We start from the raw sequence: 16,882 nt of genomic DNA on the forward strand, positions 1-16,882 counted from the left end.
ATGGAACTGCTTGTCGTTGAGCGGAGCCTCATCCAGAGCCTCAGAGATTTCATCACAGCACAGAAACAATGCATAGACCGATTTAACAGGTGACAGTGCAGAGGGTAGTGGGTTTATGGGAAATCTCCACTTTGTCACATAATTTCAGCAATTAACCTCATCTATCCATTGAGGAATCAGAAGTACCCAGTTTCCGACTTGAAAGTTATATCTTTTGGCCCAATCATTAAGTCTACGTCCTCTAAAAAGAGAGTTGGAATCAGTTTTAATTGTTTTATTGATCTTCTTGGCAATTAAGAGAAAAAAAACGGAATACTCCTAGACTGCTGTCGGAAATCTTCATATTATGAAAAAAAATAAAAAAAATTGCATGTGTGGTTTCGGCCTCATTCTGGCCTTCACCAGGGTAGGTGGACATGTAGATATAGTATGTGGCTGTTGAAAGAAAATGAACATCTTCCAACCGTAATCTAGGAGTTACTTGGTTTTTCAAAACGGAATGTATTTTCTCTTTTTATTTTGTGGCCTCTGGTGCCATAACTCCTACATACTCTGCTGCTGGTCTTAGAAATGGGCTTTCAGTTAATCATATTTTATAATAATCAAACACAGTGTTGTTGAAGCCTGTGAAAATGCCTCTGGAGACTTCCCAGAGGATCTGGAAAAATATATCAGCAACCCTTTCACTGCATTCAAGCTGGTGCGAAGACTGAGGCTGGAGCGGAACATCGTGGAACAAGTTACCAAGACATGTTCTTCATATGTTGCAGGTAGTGATCTAATATCTTGAATTTAAATTAACATCATTAGATGTATACAGTATCCACATAGTATCTATCTGCTTGATAGACACACTTCCGCTGTTGATGTGCGTTTGTTAATACAACCTCATGTTTTTATGGATTGATGATGCAGATACAGTTGAAGTCGGAAGTTTACATACACTTAGGTTGGAGTCATTAAAACTAGTTTTTCAACCACTTCACAAATGTATTGTTAACAAACTATAGTTTTGGCAAGTCGGTTAGGACATCTACTGTGTGCGTGACACAAGTCATTTTTCCAATAATAGTGGTCAGAATCCAGTGGGTCAGAAGTTTACATACACTAAGTTGACTGTTCCTTTAAACATCTTGGAAAATTCCAGAAAATTATGTAATGGCTTTAGAAGCTTCTGATAGGCTAATTTACATAATTTTAGTCAATTGGAGGTGTACCTGTGGATGTATTTCAAGGCCTACTTTCAAACTCAGTGCCTCTTTGATTGACATCATGGGAAAATCAAAAGAAATCAGCCAAGACCTCAGAAAAACCTCCACAAGTCTGGTTCGTCCTTGGGAGCAATTTCCAAACGCCACAAGGTACCATGTTCATCTGTACAAACAATAGTACGCAAGTATAAACACCATAGGACCACGCAGACGTCAAACCCCTCAAAAAGGAGACGCGTTCTGTCTCCTAGAGATGAAAGTACTTTGGTGCGAAAAGTGCAAGTCAATCCCAGAACAACAGCAAAGGACCTTGTGAAGATCCTGGAGGAAACGGGTACAAAAGTATCTATATCCACATAACCTGAAAGGCCGCTCGGCAAGGAAGAAGCCACTGCACAAAAACCACAATAGAAAAGCCAGACTACGGTTTGCAACTGCACATGGGGACAAAGATCATACTTTTGGAGAAATGTTTGATGAAACAAAAATAGAGCTGTTTGGCCATAATGACTATTGTCATGTTTGAAGGAAAAAGGGGGAGGCTTGCAAGCCGAAGAACACCATCCCGACCGTGAAGCACGTGGGTGGCAGCATCATGTTGTGGGGGTGCTTTGCTGCAGGAGGGACTGGTGCACTTCACAAAATAGATGGCATCATGTGGAAGGAAAATTATGTGGATATATTGAAGCAACATCCCAAGACATTAGTAAGGAAGTTAAAGCTTGGTCGCAAATGGGTCTTCCAAATGGACAAGACCCCAAGCATACTTCCAAAGTTGTGGGAAAATTACTTAAGGACAACAAAGTCAAGGTATTGGAGTGGCCATCACAAAGCCCTGACCTCAATCCTATAGAAAATCTGTGGTCAGAACTGAAAAAGCATGCAAACCGAACTCAGTTACACCAGCTCTGTCAGGAGGAATGGGCCAAAATTCACCCAACTTATTGTGGGAAGCTTGTGGAAGGCTACCTGAAACGTTTGACCCAAGTTAAACAATTTATAGGCAATGCTACGAAATACTAATTGAGTGTATGTAAACTTCTGACTCACTGGGAATACGATAAATGAGAAATAAATCATTCTCTCCACTATTATTCTGACATTTCACATTCTTAAAATAAAGTGGTGATCCTAACTGACCCAAGACAGGAAATCTTTACTTGGATTAAATGTCAGGAATTGTGAAAAACAGAGTTTAAATGTATTTGACTAAGGTGTATGTAAACTTCCGACTTCAACTGTATGTTCACCTTATTATAATTATTGGTTGTATAAGTGTGTCTTAAATAACCTTGTTCAAACTAACTCAAGCTTACACAGGGCCCTTACTAAACCAGTTATGCTTGGTCATGACATATTAAGTGTGACTACAAGACCCAAGTTGTGTCCCAAATGGCCCCATACTCCTAATATAGTGCACTACTGGTCAAAAGCAGTGCGCTAGGGAACAGTGTGGCATTTTGTACGCAGACTTATTGAACCTTACACAACTCCATTACTAAATCAGTTATGTATGCTTGGATATGAACGTGTTAAAAGTGACTAGACCCAGTGTCCATTAACTCTTGTTCCATTTTTTTCCTGCCGTGTTTAAACCTTTCCATAAATCTAGATTTCCTGGCTAATGTATCATTGGTCTCCCAGCGGCTCCCCAGTGAGAAGGACATGGATGGGGTTGCACTGGGTCTTATACGTCTACAGGACATATACAGACAACTGCAAATCATTACAGTGGATGTGTCAGGTGAGACTAAACTGGGAACTGTACGTCTAGGAACATTTGGTAAATAATCCCTCTGGCAAATCAGACCATTGCAATTTAAGCCTCCTATGAATAGTCATTTTCCTAGGCATTTTCTCTTGATAGCAATATACCTAAAAGGATCATTCAATGGCCACAATTGCTTGATGATTGCTGTAAGATTAATCATTATTTTGCTTTATTGGGCAAAACAAAAGATGTCATATTTTAGTAGTATCTTTCCTTTAATGTAACATTGGGCTTATCACAAGGAGTGGTGGGTAGGAGTCAGGCGCAGAGAGCAGAGGGTTCGGTGAAATGTAACTAACATTGGCACAAATCATGCTTCATTGAAAGCAGGGCCAATGTTGAATGTTTATCATTTTTAAATTTGGAAAAGAGCCCCTTAATCCCAGATTTGGGACCACGCAGTCACTGTCACTCATTCCTTCCAAACCACTTCATTATTTATCTTCATATGACAAGGATTAAAAATGATTTGCCAGTAGATTATTGACTTGATTCATGATGATGACCGCTAGCTAAGATTGTGAAAGTATGATGTTGACATGATCAGTCCAATCAAAGCTACTGTAGATAGAACGTGATTTGACATTTTACCTTGAGCCTTCTTGGATGGGCACTTCTAATGTAACTCTATGGCAGAACCCGAAGGGCTAGAATGTTCAAGGACTCTTCTTACGCTTGGCAGTGACGTAAAGTCCCCATGAGTGACAGAACTCTGAGCCAATCACGGCGCAACTCTCCGTATTTTCTGCTGACTTGCACCCTTAACAACACAAAGAGCACTGAGCTAGGCTGAAACATCTGCATTTTGGAGCTACTTTACTCAAGAAAACAAAAAAGAGACCATGTTTGTATGAGGCTTTATTAACTCAATGATATATAGATTATTTTTTACATTGTTTGCAAACTGATATGTGACACATATTAATGCCAAAATAACATGGAAAAAATGCCAGCATCGCCATATGAGGGGCTCAAAACATGTGGGACCAAATTCAATATTTCACCAATCTATTTTGTATCATTTTGTTTATACCTATAGGGGTCCTAAAATTCCAAATCAAATAGCTAAATGATACATTTTACAGCCATCATAAAGCAATTCCATGTTAGTTAAGTCGATATTGTGATCAAAGAGCGTAGATCTACAGGGGTTACGTTTTTAAAGTTCTGCCATTTAGTCTTATGCTGCCTCCAATAGTCTGTGTTTCTTGTACAGTATCTGACCCATATCCTTTTAAATAAAATAAAAATAAATTTATACATTTTTAAGGTTGTTGCTGTGTTCAGAGCGGTCTTAAATGAAAAGTGCTGTACAAATAAAACGTAGCATGATTTGCTTTGCTTCACAGGACAGGTAAATGTGACACCCTTGGATCCAGATGACTCCTTCCACGTTGCCATGGTGGCCCTGCAGAACCACAAGTTCCAGTATGCCCTGCTCTGGCTCCAGGAGACCTTCAGGCAGCTGGAGGATGGCATCCCAGCCCTGGTGACCAGGAGAGAGGTTCTGACCTACCTGGGTCCCCTAGCCTTTCAGATGGGTAACCTGCCTCTAGCATTGGAGCTAACGCAACAGTTGCAGGAACTGGGTATGTGGCCTATGTTACATAAAGGAGCAGTTGTTTCTCTTATGCACTGGTTTCAAAAACAATACAGTGATCATTAATCTCTAGAGAGTGAGCCCAAATTCCTGTGAAGTATTTTACCATGTTAATTTGATATCTGGACTCAAGTTTGAGAGTTAGCTAAGATGTGCTACATAACAGTGTGTGTCTGTCAAAACACTTCCTCCCCTTAGACCCCAGTTGCATGCAGACCAAGGTGCACCTGGCCTACTACAGAACCCTGAGAGAGAGCATCCGGTGTGGGAGCCAGACACAAACACCCTCATTGCCCTCAGATGCACCAGTGGACATCTTAACACTAATCAAACCAGCAAGCGAAACCTCATACGAATCTCTTTGCAGAGGGGAGGGCGTCAAAATGGCAAGTCCCTCGTACTCAATTACAAATAGCAACAAACTATGAATGTAAATTAACAGTCTGTCCCTAACATCCCGTAACAAAGCTGGCCATAGTTCAGCATTCACACAAGATTTGGTTCTGAGGTGCCAACATGAACTTTTCCATGAATTCTGTACTCATTGTCTACCTGTCTTGTGAGTGTATGAATAAAAGATGTCGTGTCTGTGATGGTCAGACCCCGAGGAGACAGAGGACATTGCGGTGCAGGTACAGCACTGGTAGAGGCAACCCTCGACTCATCTATGCCCCTATAAAAGAGGAGCAGGAATGGGACCATCCACTAATAATACGCTATCATGACATTGTATCTGAAAGGGAGATTGAGACCATAAAACACCTATCCCGATCAAAGGTACTGTAGCTTGATTTTAAACTACTAAGAATATATTCACAAGTGTCTATTTTTTTTGGACTCAATTTTGTGTTGTGCATTGTGACCAAGCTTGACAGAGCAAAGGTGTCAGACCATGTGACAGGGGAAAGATTTTCAGCTGAAACCCGTGTGGCTAAAAGGTCGGTTGTGTTTATGTTGTTATAAAATAGTGCCTTTTGATTAGTGTATTGAATTCCACCATACATTAAGCAGACAGGATGTAATGTGTAACTTCTATTTGAATAGCTACTTACTGTATACACAATAAAGTCTTCCTCTGTTTTTTTCTATACATCCTCTATTTTTGCAAGTTCCACTTGTAAAAGCTTGACAATCAGGATAGACCAAATATTCTGTGATATCCTCTGACCTTATGTGACCCTATGACTTTATCTAAACCCATTGTGTTGTGTGGCCAGTGCATGGCTGGCTGACGAGGACAACCCTGTCATCTCCCGTGTTACCCAGAGAATGGCGGACCTGACTGGGCTGGACATGGAGGCAGCAGAGATGCTCCAGGTAGGTGACAGCTAGAGGCAGAGCTCAGGGTTAATCCCGGGTGTTGGCTGGAGGATACGGATAGGGTTAAGGGATTAGGGTGTGGAATTTTTTTAATGTCTCAAATGTCCGATTTTTCCAGGTTGCAAATTATGGGATTGGGGGCCAATATGAACCACACTTCGACAACAAGGTAAGCGTTAAAATAATTTGATAATGGTATGTGTTGTTTGTTCAACAAGCATATTAAGTCATATTCTTATGCTCCACAGCTGACCAATGACACAGACTACATGACGAGGGGTGGCAGGATCGCAACGATCTTAATCTATGTAAGACCGCTGTGTATCGATATCTCTGGTTAAAACGTGACAAAGTAATGAAACATGTGACTGTGTTGTACATAATGTCTCCCTCTTCTGATCCATGTCAGATGAGTGATGTGGACGTGGGTGGATCGACTGTGTTCCCTGATATAGGAGCTGCTCTACGACCGTACAAGGTACATTCAAAGCTGACTAATCATCATCATCATCATTCATGGTTACATGGGTAGTGACAGCAACGTTAAACACTACAGGTGTCCATGTGCATTGTCCAAAAGCCAGCGATGCAGAACTCAGGCCCGCAGTTCTGCCGCTTTATGGTTTTCCCTGGCACTGAACTGGTTGATTAATGCCACTGATTGGCAGGAGAGTGCATGTACCTAGTTTCTCAGGTAGAAATCAGTCTCATACGCTATAGGTGGTCCTGAATGAGCACTGGAGCTGTGCATCTCTGCCCTAAGCCAGTAAAACATGTGAGTAGTGCTTGTAGATCTGGATTGAGGTATATCCGTGAACTCATTGTTACCTGTGTAATCTGCTATAGGGTTCAGCGGTGCTGTGGTACAACCTTTTGCAGAATGGAGAGGAGGACGCTAGGACCTTACACGCTGCATGCCCTGTATTTGTGGGCAATAAATGGGGTACGTTCCCATCAAAACCTATGCCTCATAGTATGGACAATAACATCAAACTGTTTTTTGTCATGACGAAAGACAAAATCTCATCACTTATTATTACAATTTTATTGAAATTAAGACATAATAATTAAAAAACATATTGAGATGTAATAATCAAAACAAATGTATTCAAATTAATAAAAAAAATATATATATATATTGTAATGTAAGTAACCGGTATAATAATTTGCCAAGACACAAGTAGAGTACATTGATGGTACTTTAAAGCAGAAGGGTACAGAGAGAACTTGAGCCATAACATCTGTTGTATGTTAACAGCATTACAGTCAGATGGGAAAACAACCTGATCAGCTGATCAGTACATAATAAAGGGAAAATGGTATAAAGTGATAAGATAATTAGATAATATAATGGGTAAATGAGAGATTACAAAAAATGAAATGAACAGAACTTGACTCTTATTTCTTCCCTGGTTTTAGTTGCCAATAAATGGGTGCGGGCCCACGGACAGGAGTTCAGGAGAAGATGCTCTTTGTCCCAGATGGACTGAGACTGGAGCCAGGATGGATTCTCCTCTCAGTTTACCTACACATTCCTGCACATTTCCCCATTGTTACTCTCCTTGGCCTCAGCTGGCCATCTGGGGGAGGGACTCACTGAATCACACAAAAGCACCTTTCAAGTGTTTGTGCAGTGAAGCAGGACAAGATGTCAACAATACCAAGCTGACATTTGAACTGTGTGGCATTTTCTTTTTTACAGTGATTGTCGAAAATGATATTGTTAGCGGGTAGTCCATAGAGTAGTTTACGTGATTGATTAGATCCGCATGATCAATTTACAATACATTGTAGAAGACAGAGTAATAAAATATTTGGACCAAGAATCACTGTTCCTCTATACATACTACAGAATATATTTTGCTTGCTGTTTTGATTTTAGCATCCACTTAATCTGCAGCACACACACACACACACACACACACACACACACACACACACACACACACACACACACACACACACACACACACACACACACACAGAAAATAGAAGAGGTAAAAACTAATGTAGAGGAATTTTAAAAAGCCTGAAAAGTGTGCTGTGTAAACCCAGATATGGATTTGTCATATAATCTAATCCACTGAGATATATATGAGGTCAATTCTGATTTTCTGTTTTTCAAACCATCATTTCCCATACACATCTATAGTTACCTTGCTTAATTTGTTCCACAAAATGGGTTGCCTGTGTGCCAGTCTGTTTTTGCTCTCATGCCTAATGGAATTTTTGCCCTGAAAATGACAGCAATGGAGTTAACAAGAGCACTAACAGATTTGGAACCAGGTTACAAAAGGTGCAGGTAAAGGCTGCATTCAGAGATGCTATACATGACTCTGAGTCTGTTGTCTGTGTTCTCCACATCACTCTGTATAGACAAACGTCAAACTAAAATCCAACAATGCATGTGTGGTTGAAGAGGGTGGCTGTTTCTGGATGGTGCCACTGCCGATGTAAAGACCAAGCACAAACAAACATTTTTTGCACATGCTTTTGGCGCCGCCAACGCACCAGAGATGTACATCTTTCTCTGAGACTCCACAGTATATTCTCGTCCCCCACTGTGAAGGAGAGACAAAGAACTTGTCTGGCCTGCAAAGAGCCCTGACCTCAACCCCATCGGAAATACCTTTAAGATGAATTGGAACGCCGACTGCGTGCCAGGCCCAATCGCCAAAATTCAGTGATCGACCTCACTAATGCTCTTGTGGCTGAATGGAAGCAAGTCTCTGCAGCAATGTTCCAACATCTAGTGGAAAGCCTTCCCAGTAGAGTGGAGGCTATTATAGCAGCAAAGGGGGGGACAAACTCCATATTAATGCCCATGATTTTGGAATGAGATGTTTGACGAGCAAGTGTCCACATACCTTTGGTTATGTAGTTTATATCGAGACAAATTAGACTACAGACAGTAGCCAATAAGTAGCAAAATATAACATTAAAATGTATTTCAATATGATTGAAATAGGCCTATAGCCTAATGTATTTCTACTACCGTTCAAGTGTTTGGGGTCACTTAGAAATGTCCTTGTTTTTAAAAGAAAAGCACATTGTTTTGTCCATTAAAATAACATGTCATTGATCCGAAATACAGTCTAGACATTGTTAATGTTGTAAATCACTATTGTGGCTGGAAACGGAAGATTTTTGATGAAATATCTACATAGCCGTACAGAGGCCCATTATCAGCAACCATCTCTCCTGTGTTCCAATGGCACGTTGTGTTAGCGAATCCAAGTTTATCCCGCACGTCACCAAGAACAAAACATATGGAATGAAGAACACACCTGCCAGACAAGCAAAACCAGGTGATTCAACACATGCGCAAATGGCACTGTTCAAATTCATGAAAACATACATTTGCTTTTTGGTCTTAATTTAAGGTTAGGGTTAAACATAAGGTGAGATTAATGTATTAAGATTTTAAGAAGAGAAATTGTAGAAAAAGACTGATGTATGGCTTTGTGGTTGTGGTAACTAGTGACGACCATGTTCACTCACCTCCTCCATTATTGTAGCACATGTAAGAGAATCTCCACACGTCTCCAGGTCCGATTATAGCTCCGATAACCTTTAAAATTGTCACGTCCTGACCAGAGAAAGCTTTTATTTTCTATGGTAGAGTAGGTCAGGGCGTGACTGGGGGGTTGTTCTAGTTTATATTTTCTATGTGGGGTTCTAGGTGTATTTTCTATGTTTATTTTCTCCTGCAGCAAAGCACCCCCACAACATGATACTGCCACCCCTGTGCTTCACGGTTGGGATGGTGTTCTTCGGCTTGCAAGCCTCCCCCTTTTCCCTCCAAACACAACGATGGTCATTATGGCCAAACAGTTACTACTAATCATGTCCGCAAAAACCCACCCGTGAATACTACAATAAAGTCTGCAGAAACACTACAGTGAATAACGTAGAATACTTATTTTCCACCATCATTTGCAAATAAATTCATAAAAAATCCTACAATGTGATTTTCTGGATTATTTTTCTCTTTTTGTCTGTCATAGTTGAAGTGTACCTATGATGAAAATTACAGGGCTCTCTCATCTTTTTAAGTGGGAGAACTTGCACAATTGGTGGCTGACTAAATACTTTTTTGCCCCGCTGTATATTGTATGGCTGCAGCTTGGCATCAGCAGATAAGTGCCAATCTGGTACAGTTTTGCAAAAAGATATGCTTCAAGGAACATGTTGCGTATGTGAATAGTTTGCATTAATTGGGGGAGAGATTAGCCTCACACTACTGATGCCTGGAGACATTTAAATGATAAAAAAAACACAAACTAAACCGTTATGTTAACAGCAAAAATATTGTAATCAGATTACAGCAGTGCTTAATATGTAAATCGTGAGGTGCCAGAGCAAAATGTGAGTGTGAGAGTGTGGTAACCTAGCGAGCTCTGAGGTAACAGAAAAATCATCTTTATAATAAAGCATCGCATGCATATATCATCGCATTTGCGTAGTGGCATAGAGCAGTAGAGTAGAGGCAATTAGAGAAGTTGCACACATGGAGAATATTTTTTGTGGCCTTTGTTCTGGGAAAAATGTGGCCTTTTATAAACGAATTTCATGGAATGCTATGTAAATTTACATGACAGGAGACTTTAGCATAATCTTTTTTAATGCCGCATTCAAAACATGGGAACTCGGGAATGGGAAATCTCCGACTTCCGACATCAGTGCATTCAAGACAACTGGGAAGTTGGGAAAAATTAGCTCCGACTGGGAAAATTTGTTTTGATTATTCCACCTCGTTTGTTCCCCGAGTTCCCAGTTGTCATGAAAGCACCATAATTCCAAACAAATGATTGAAATGACAGGCTACTTTGACACTGAGAATCTGAGATCAATAAAACTACCTTGTCTTGAATCCATCGATAATCCAAATAAGATGGTGCCAGAGCAGAAGGCAGACGTTTTATGAGCCCCCAACCGATTGTGTTTTTTTGTTTGTTTATCTGCGTTGTTTGTAACTTATTTTTTTTAACTATTTTTTTACTATTTTTAACTATTTGTACATAATGTTGCCGCTACCGTCTCTTATGACCGAAAATAACTTCTAGACATCAGAACTATGATTACTCACCACGGACTAGCAGAATCCTTTTTCTTCTTTCGTGACTCTGACGAGCCCGAGGCGGAGGATATACGGCTCCCTCGGGAACAGGCCCCGACCCCAGTGATCTGCATGAAGAGGAGGCATAGAAAGAGAGGCCGAAGGGCGGGCTGCCTTCTGAGGAGTTGGAGGCGATCGAATAAACCCCCACTCCCCTCAATTCTGCTAGCAAACTTGCAATCTTTGTAAAATAAAATGAGCGAGTTATTGGGAAGATTAAACTACCAACGGGACATTAAAAACTGTAACATCTTATGCTTCACGGAGTCGTGGCTGAACGACGACAATATCAACATACAGCCAGCTGGTTATGCGATGTACCAGCAGGAGAGAACAGCGGTGTCTGATGAGACAAGTGGCGGCGGTCTGATGCACGATGTCTAAGGAAGTCTCGAGCTATTGCTCGCCTGAGGTAGAGTTTCTCATGATAAGCTGCAGACTCCAGTAACTACCGAGAGAGTTTTCATCTATATTCTTTGTAGCTGTATCAGCATGTTAAATGTCCAACCAGAGGGAAAAGAACTGGACCACCTTTACTCCACACACAGAGATGCAAACTAAGCTCTCCCTCACCCTCCATTTAGTAAATCTGACCATAATTCCATCCTCCTGATTCCTGCAAAAATTAAAGCAGGAAGCACCAGTGACTAGATCAATTAAAAAGTGGTCAGATGAAGCAGATGCTAAGCTACATTGCTGTTTTTCTAGCACAGACTGGAATATGTTCCGGGATTCCTCCAATGACATTGAGGAGTACACCACATCTGTCATTGGCTTCATCAATAAGTGCATCGATGATGTAGTCCCCACAGTGACCATACGTACATACCCCAACCAGAAGCCATGGATTACAGGCAGCATCCACCCTGAGCTAAAGGCTAGAGCTGCCGCTTTCAAGGAGCGGGACTCTAACCCGGAAGCTTATAAGAAATCCTGCTATTTACATTTGTGGAAAGTGATTTACATTTGTGGAAAGTGATTTATATTTGTGGATTGGTGATTTACATTTACAAATACATTTGGCATGATTTTGATCCCATAGGGCGGGGGGGGGGGGGGGGGGGGGGGGGGGGTTAGGATAACTCACGAAGAGGCTACTCAAATTAACTTTGTTCACTTATACTCAAATTTTTACATTGCAAAAAGTGAAAATGATTTTTAATGCCATGAGAGGTACCGGATCCGGCCAAACAGGTCCCATATCTAAACAGTCCAAAAAGGACAGGGCCGGATCCTGTTCCTTTTGAAAAACTAGATGATTAGTTCTAGGATTACTTTAAAAAAATAACTTCCTGTGTGTTTCAGCCCCATTCTGGCCTTCACCATGGTAGTTGGACATGTAGATACAGTATGTGGCTGTTGAAAGAAAAGTAATATTTTCCAACTGTAATCTAGGAGTTACTTGGTTGTTTTGTATTGAAATATTTTTCTCTCTTTTTTTAATTTTCTTTATTTTGGCCTCCGGTGCCACAGACCTACTCTGATGCTAGTCTTAGAAATGGGCTTTCAGTTAATCATATTTTCTAATAGTCCAACACAGTGTTGTTGAAGCCTGTGAAAATGCCTCTGGAGACTTCCCAGAGGATCTGGAAAAACACATCAGCAAACCTTTCACTGCATACAAGCTTGTGTGAAGACTGAGGCTGGAGTGGAACATGGTGGAACAGGTTGCCAAGACATGTTCTTCATATATCGAAGGTATCTTCAGGTATCTGCTAGATACTTCCACTGTTTATTTAAGCCTTGACTTTAGGAGGGATGGTCTTTATTTTCAGTGTGTACGTCTGCGTGTTAGTACAACTTCATGTTTTGATGGCCTCCCCTTTGGACATGAAGAACAAGAGTGCTGTCATTACTTATTGACTTGGTCTGTATGCAATTTGAGCATGTGCTTCTGACCTTTAGTTCAGACCGACAGAGAGGGGTGAATCCGGCTGATTCTGGCCCACAATATGGGTACTTGTTCGCCCAAAATATGAATTGCACCTCTCCCACACTGCTTGAGATCTGTACTGTACTTGACACTGGAAATCCCACAGGCCTCCGCTATGGCACTTTTATTACCTCGTGTTAGTCTTTATGTATCCCATTGTATAGGGCTGTGCTTCCCAATCTTTTTTGTTTACTCTACCACCAACTGCATTTTGCTCTCCCTGGAGTACCCCTGAAGTACCCCCTGATGTGCATTTTACCAGTAAGCCTGTGGTCTCATGAGTCTTCTCAAGTACCCCCTATGGCTAGGCCAAGTACCCCCAGGGGTCCTAATACCCCTGGTTGGGAACCACCGGTATAGGGGTCCCCTCACATAGGGCGTCCTCCACAAAGTGATCTTCTTTTTTTTTATATCACAGATATGATCTATAAGGCTTGTAATAGAATCTATGTTCATCTTATTTTAATTATTGGTTGTGTAAGTGTGTCTTAAATAACCTTGTTCAAGCTTACACAAGACCCTTACTAAACCAGTTATGCTTGGTCATGACATATTAAGTCTGACTACAAGACCCAAGTTGTGTCCCAAATGGCCCCATACTCCTAACATAGTGCACTACTGGTCAAAAGCAGTGCGCTAGGGAACAGTGTGGCATTTTGTACGCAGACTTATTGAACCTTACACAACTCCATTACTAAATCAGTTATGTATGCTTGGATATGAACGTGTTAAAAGTGACTAGACCCAGTGTCCATTAACTCTTGTCCCATTTTTTCCTGCCGTGTTTAAACCTTTCCATAAATCTAGATTTCCTGGCTAATGTATCATTGGTCTCCCAGCGACTCCCCAGTCAGAAGGACATGGATGGGGTTGCACTGAGTCTTATACGTCTACAGGACATATACAGACAACTGCAAATCATTACAGTGGATGTGTCAGGTGAGACTAAACTGGGAACTGTACGTCTAGGAACATTTGGTAAATAATCACTCTGGTAAATCAGACCATTACTCAATGTTGTGTTGTGCATTGTGACCAAGCTTGACAGAGCAAAGGTGTCAGACCATGTGACAGGGGAAAGATTTTCAGCTGAAACCCGTGTGGCTAAAAGGTTGGTTGTGTTTATGTTGTTATAAAATAGTGCCTTTTTATTAGTGTATTGAATTCCACCATGCATTAAGCAGACAGGATGTAATGTGTAACTTCTATTTGAATAGCTACTTATACACAATAAAGCCTTTGTTTTTTTTAATACAACCTCTATTCTTGCAAGTTCCACTTGTGAAGCTGGACAATCAGGATCGATCATAGACCAAAGATTCTGTGATATCCTCTGACCTTATGTGACCCTATGACTTTATCTAAACCCATTGTGTTGTGTGGCCAGTGCATGGCTGGCTGACGAGGACAACCCTGTCATCTCCCGTGTTACCCAGAGAATGGCGGACCTGACTGGGCTGGACATGGAGGCAGCAGAGATGCTCCAGGTAGGTGACAGCTAGAGGCAGAGCTCAGGGTTAAGCCCGGGTGTTGGCTGGAGGATAGGGTTAAGGGATTAGGGTGTGGAATTTTTTTAATGTCTCAAATGTCCGATTTTTTCAGGTTGCAAATTATGGGATTGGGGGCCAATATGAACCACACTTCGACAACAAGGTAAGCATTCAAATAATTTAATAATGGTATGTGTTGTTTGTTCAACAAGCATATCAAGTCATATTCTTATGCTCCTCTGTTGACCATTGACACAGACTACATGATGAAGGGTATCAGGATCGCAACTAGGGTTGAATGGCGGGATCCCGGTTACCGAGATTTACCGCCGAAAACCACTCCCTTTTCCCGGGATAAATAACTGTGAGAAACTGGTCAATTATAATTAATCATTTTTATGAACAGTATGGTGTGAAATGGAACTGTTAAATTACATGCAATGTCTCAATATGTCTTCTCTACGGCCTCTGCATGTTGAATCAACGCTCAAGGTGGGGACAGACCATCTCAGTATGGAGCACAGTCCACAATGCCTGTCGACCTACTACTGTATCATCTCATCGTGGTCACTTTTTTTTCTTATGACAGGTAGGCCTACATTTGCTGCAGTATAGCCTATGCTACAGTAATATAAATACCGATTGCACGTCTAATTTACCCATCTCCATCTGGCTTTTGGGGTCACCTTGTTTATTAATTGTAAAGATTTTTTTATTTTTTATTTGAAGCTGCAGAGTTTTGAATATATCACTTGAATATTTGTGCATGCATGAGCACTCTCTCGCAATCTTTCTCTCTCTCCATCAACTCCATTCAAATTGCATGCTGATGTAGATTGACACAGGACATTCGGAAAGTAATCAAATCCCTTGACCTTTTCCACATTTTGTTACGCTACAGCCTTATTCTAAAATGGATTAAATTGCTTTATTTTTTAAATTGCTTTATTTTAATCTACACATAATACCCCATAATGGCATAGCAAAAACAGGTTTTTAGAAATGTGTGCAAATGTATAACATTACATTTATGTAAGTACTCAGACTGTTTACTCAGGACTTTGTTGAAGCACCATTGGCAGTGATTACAGCCTTGAGTCTTCTTTGGTATGATGCTACAAGCTTGGTACACCTGTATTTGGGGAGCTTCTCCCATTCCTCTCTGCAGATCCTCTCAAACTCTGACAAGTTGGATGGGGAAGAATTTCAGAGACTTGTCCCGAAGCCACTCCTGTATTGTCTTGGCTGTGTGCTTAGGGTCGTTGTACTGTTGGAACGTGAACCTTCACCCCAGTTTGAGGACCTGAGCACTCTAGAGCAAGTTTTCATCAAGGATCTCTCTGTACTTTGCTCCATTCATCTTTCCCATGATCCTGACTAGTCTCCCAGTCCCTGCCATTGAAAAACATATCCACAGCATGATGCTGCCACCACCACGTTTCTCCGTAGGGATGGTGCCAGGTTTCCTCCAGGTGTGACGCTTGGCATTCAGGCCAAAGTGTTCAATCTTGGTTTCATCAGACCAGAGAGTCTTGTTTCTCATGATCTGAGAGTCTTTAGGTGCCTTTTGGCAAACTCTAAGTGGGCTGTCATGTGCCTTTGTCCTTCTGGAAGATTCTCCCATCTCCACAGAGGAACTCTGGAGCTCTGTCAGAGTGACCATCTTGGTCACCTCCCTGACCAAAGCCGTTCTCCCCCGATTGCTCAGTTTACCATGGCGGCCAGCTCTAGGAAGAGTCTTGGTGGTTCCAAACTTGTTCCATTTAAGAATTATTTCCCAGATCTGTGCCTGGACACAATCCTGTCTCTGAGCTCTATGGACAATTCCTTTGACCTCATGGCTTGTTTTTTTCTGACATGCAGTGTCAATTGTGGGACCTTTTATGTAGTAGACAGGTGTGTGCCTTTCCAATCAATTTAATTTACCACAGTTGGACTCCAATCAAGTTGTAGAAACATCTCAAGGATGATCAATGGAAACAATGGAAACAGGGTGTACCTGAGCTCAATTTCGAGTCTCATAGCAAAGGGTCTGAATACTTAAGGTATTTCAGTACATTTGCAACCAATTCTAAAAATGTGTTTTTGCTTTGTCATTAGGTGTGTGTAGATTGATGAGGATTTTGTTTTATTTAATACATTTTAGAAAAGGCTGTAACGTATCAAAATGTGGAAAAAGTCAAGTGTTCGGAATTCTTTCTGGAAGCACTGTATGGCCCTATATATATATTTCTGAGCCTACCTTTTTCAGGTAATACATTCAATGCACTATTAGCTTTATATTTAGCTAATTAATGATGTGTTATGCATAATAAGCTTCTAACGTATAGAGTCTGTCACAATACGCAAGCACCTGTGCACCTGTGCTATCCTTAAAAAAATACTCCTTAGCTCTTGGAGTCCCATGCAGAAAAAGCTAGACTAGAATAGTTTGCTGG

The 16,882-nt window shown here is 41.1% G+C and overlaps 1 protein-coding gene across 1 annotated transcript; it reads left to right on the forward strand.

The window, feature by feature from the left end:
- LOC139422479 (prolyl 4-hydroxylase subunit alpha-2-like) lies at positions 1 to 7,699 on the forward strand. Its single transcript, XM_071173646.1, has 13 exons — positions 1 to 89; positions 613 to 770; positions 2,824 to 2,955; positions 4,332 to 4,571; positions 4,781 to 4,968; positions 5,183 to 5,359; positions 5,450 to 5,520; positions 5,800 to 5,899; positions 6,021 to 6,071; positions 6,151 to 6,210; positions 6,312 to 6,380; positions 6,749 to 6,845; positions 7,322 to 7,699. Exons 1-13 carry the CDS (start codon positions 1 to 3, stop codon positions 7,390 to 7,392), a joined length of 1,503 nt encoding a protein of 500 aa, XP_071029747.1. The 3' UTR covers positions 7,393 to 7,699.
- The last annotated feature ends 9,183 nt before the right edge of the window (positions 7,700 to 16,882 follow it).

The sequence above is a fragment of the Oncorhynchus clarkii genome, chromosome 12 (assembly GCF_045791955.1).
Source record: "Oncorhynchus clarkii lewisi isolate Uvic-CL-2024 chromosome 12, UVic_Ocla_1.0, whole genome shotgun sequence".
NCBI lineage: Eukaryota > Metazoa > Chordata > Actinopteri > Salmoniformes > Salmonidae > Oncorhynchus > Oncorhynchus clarkii.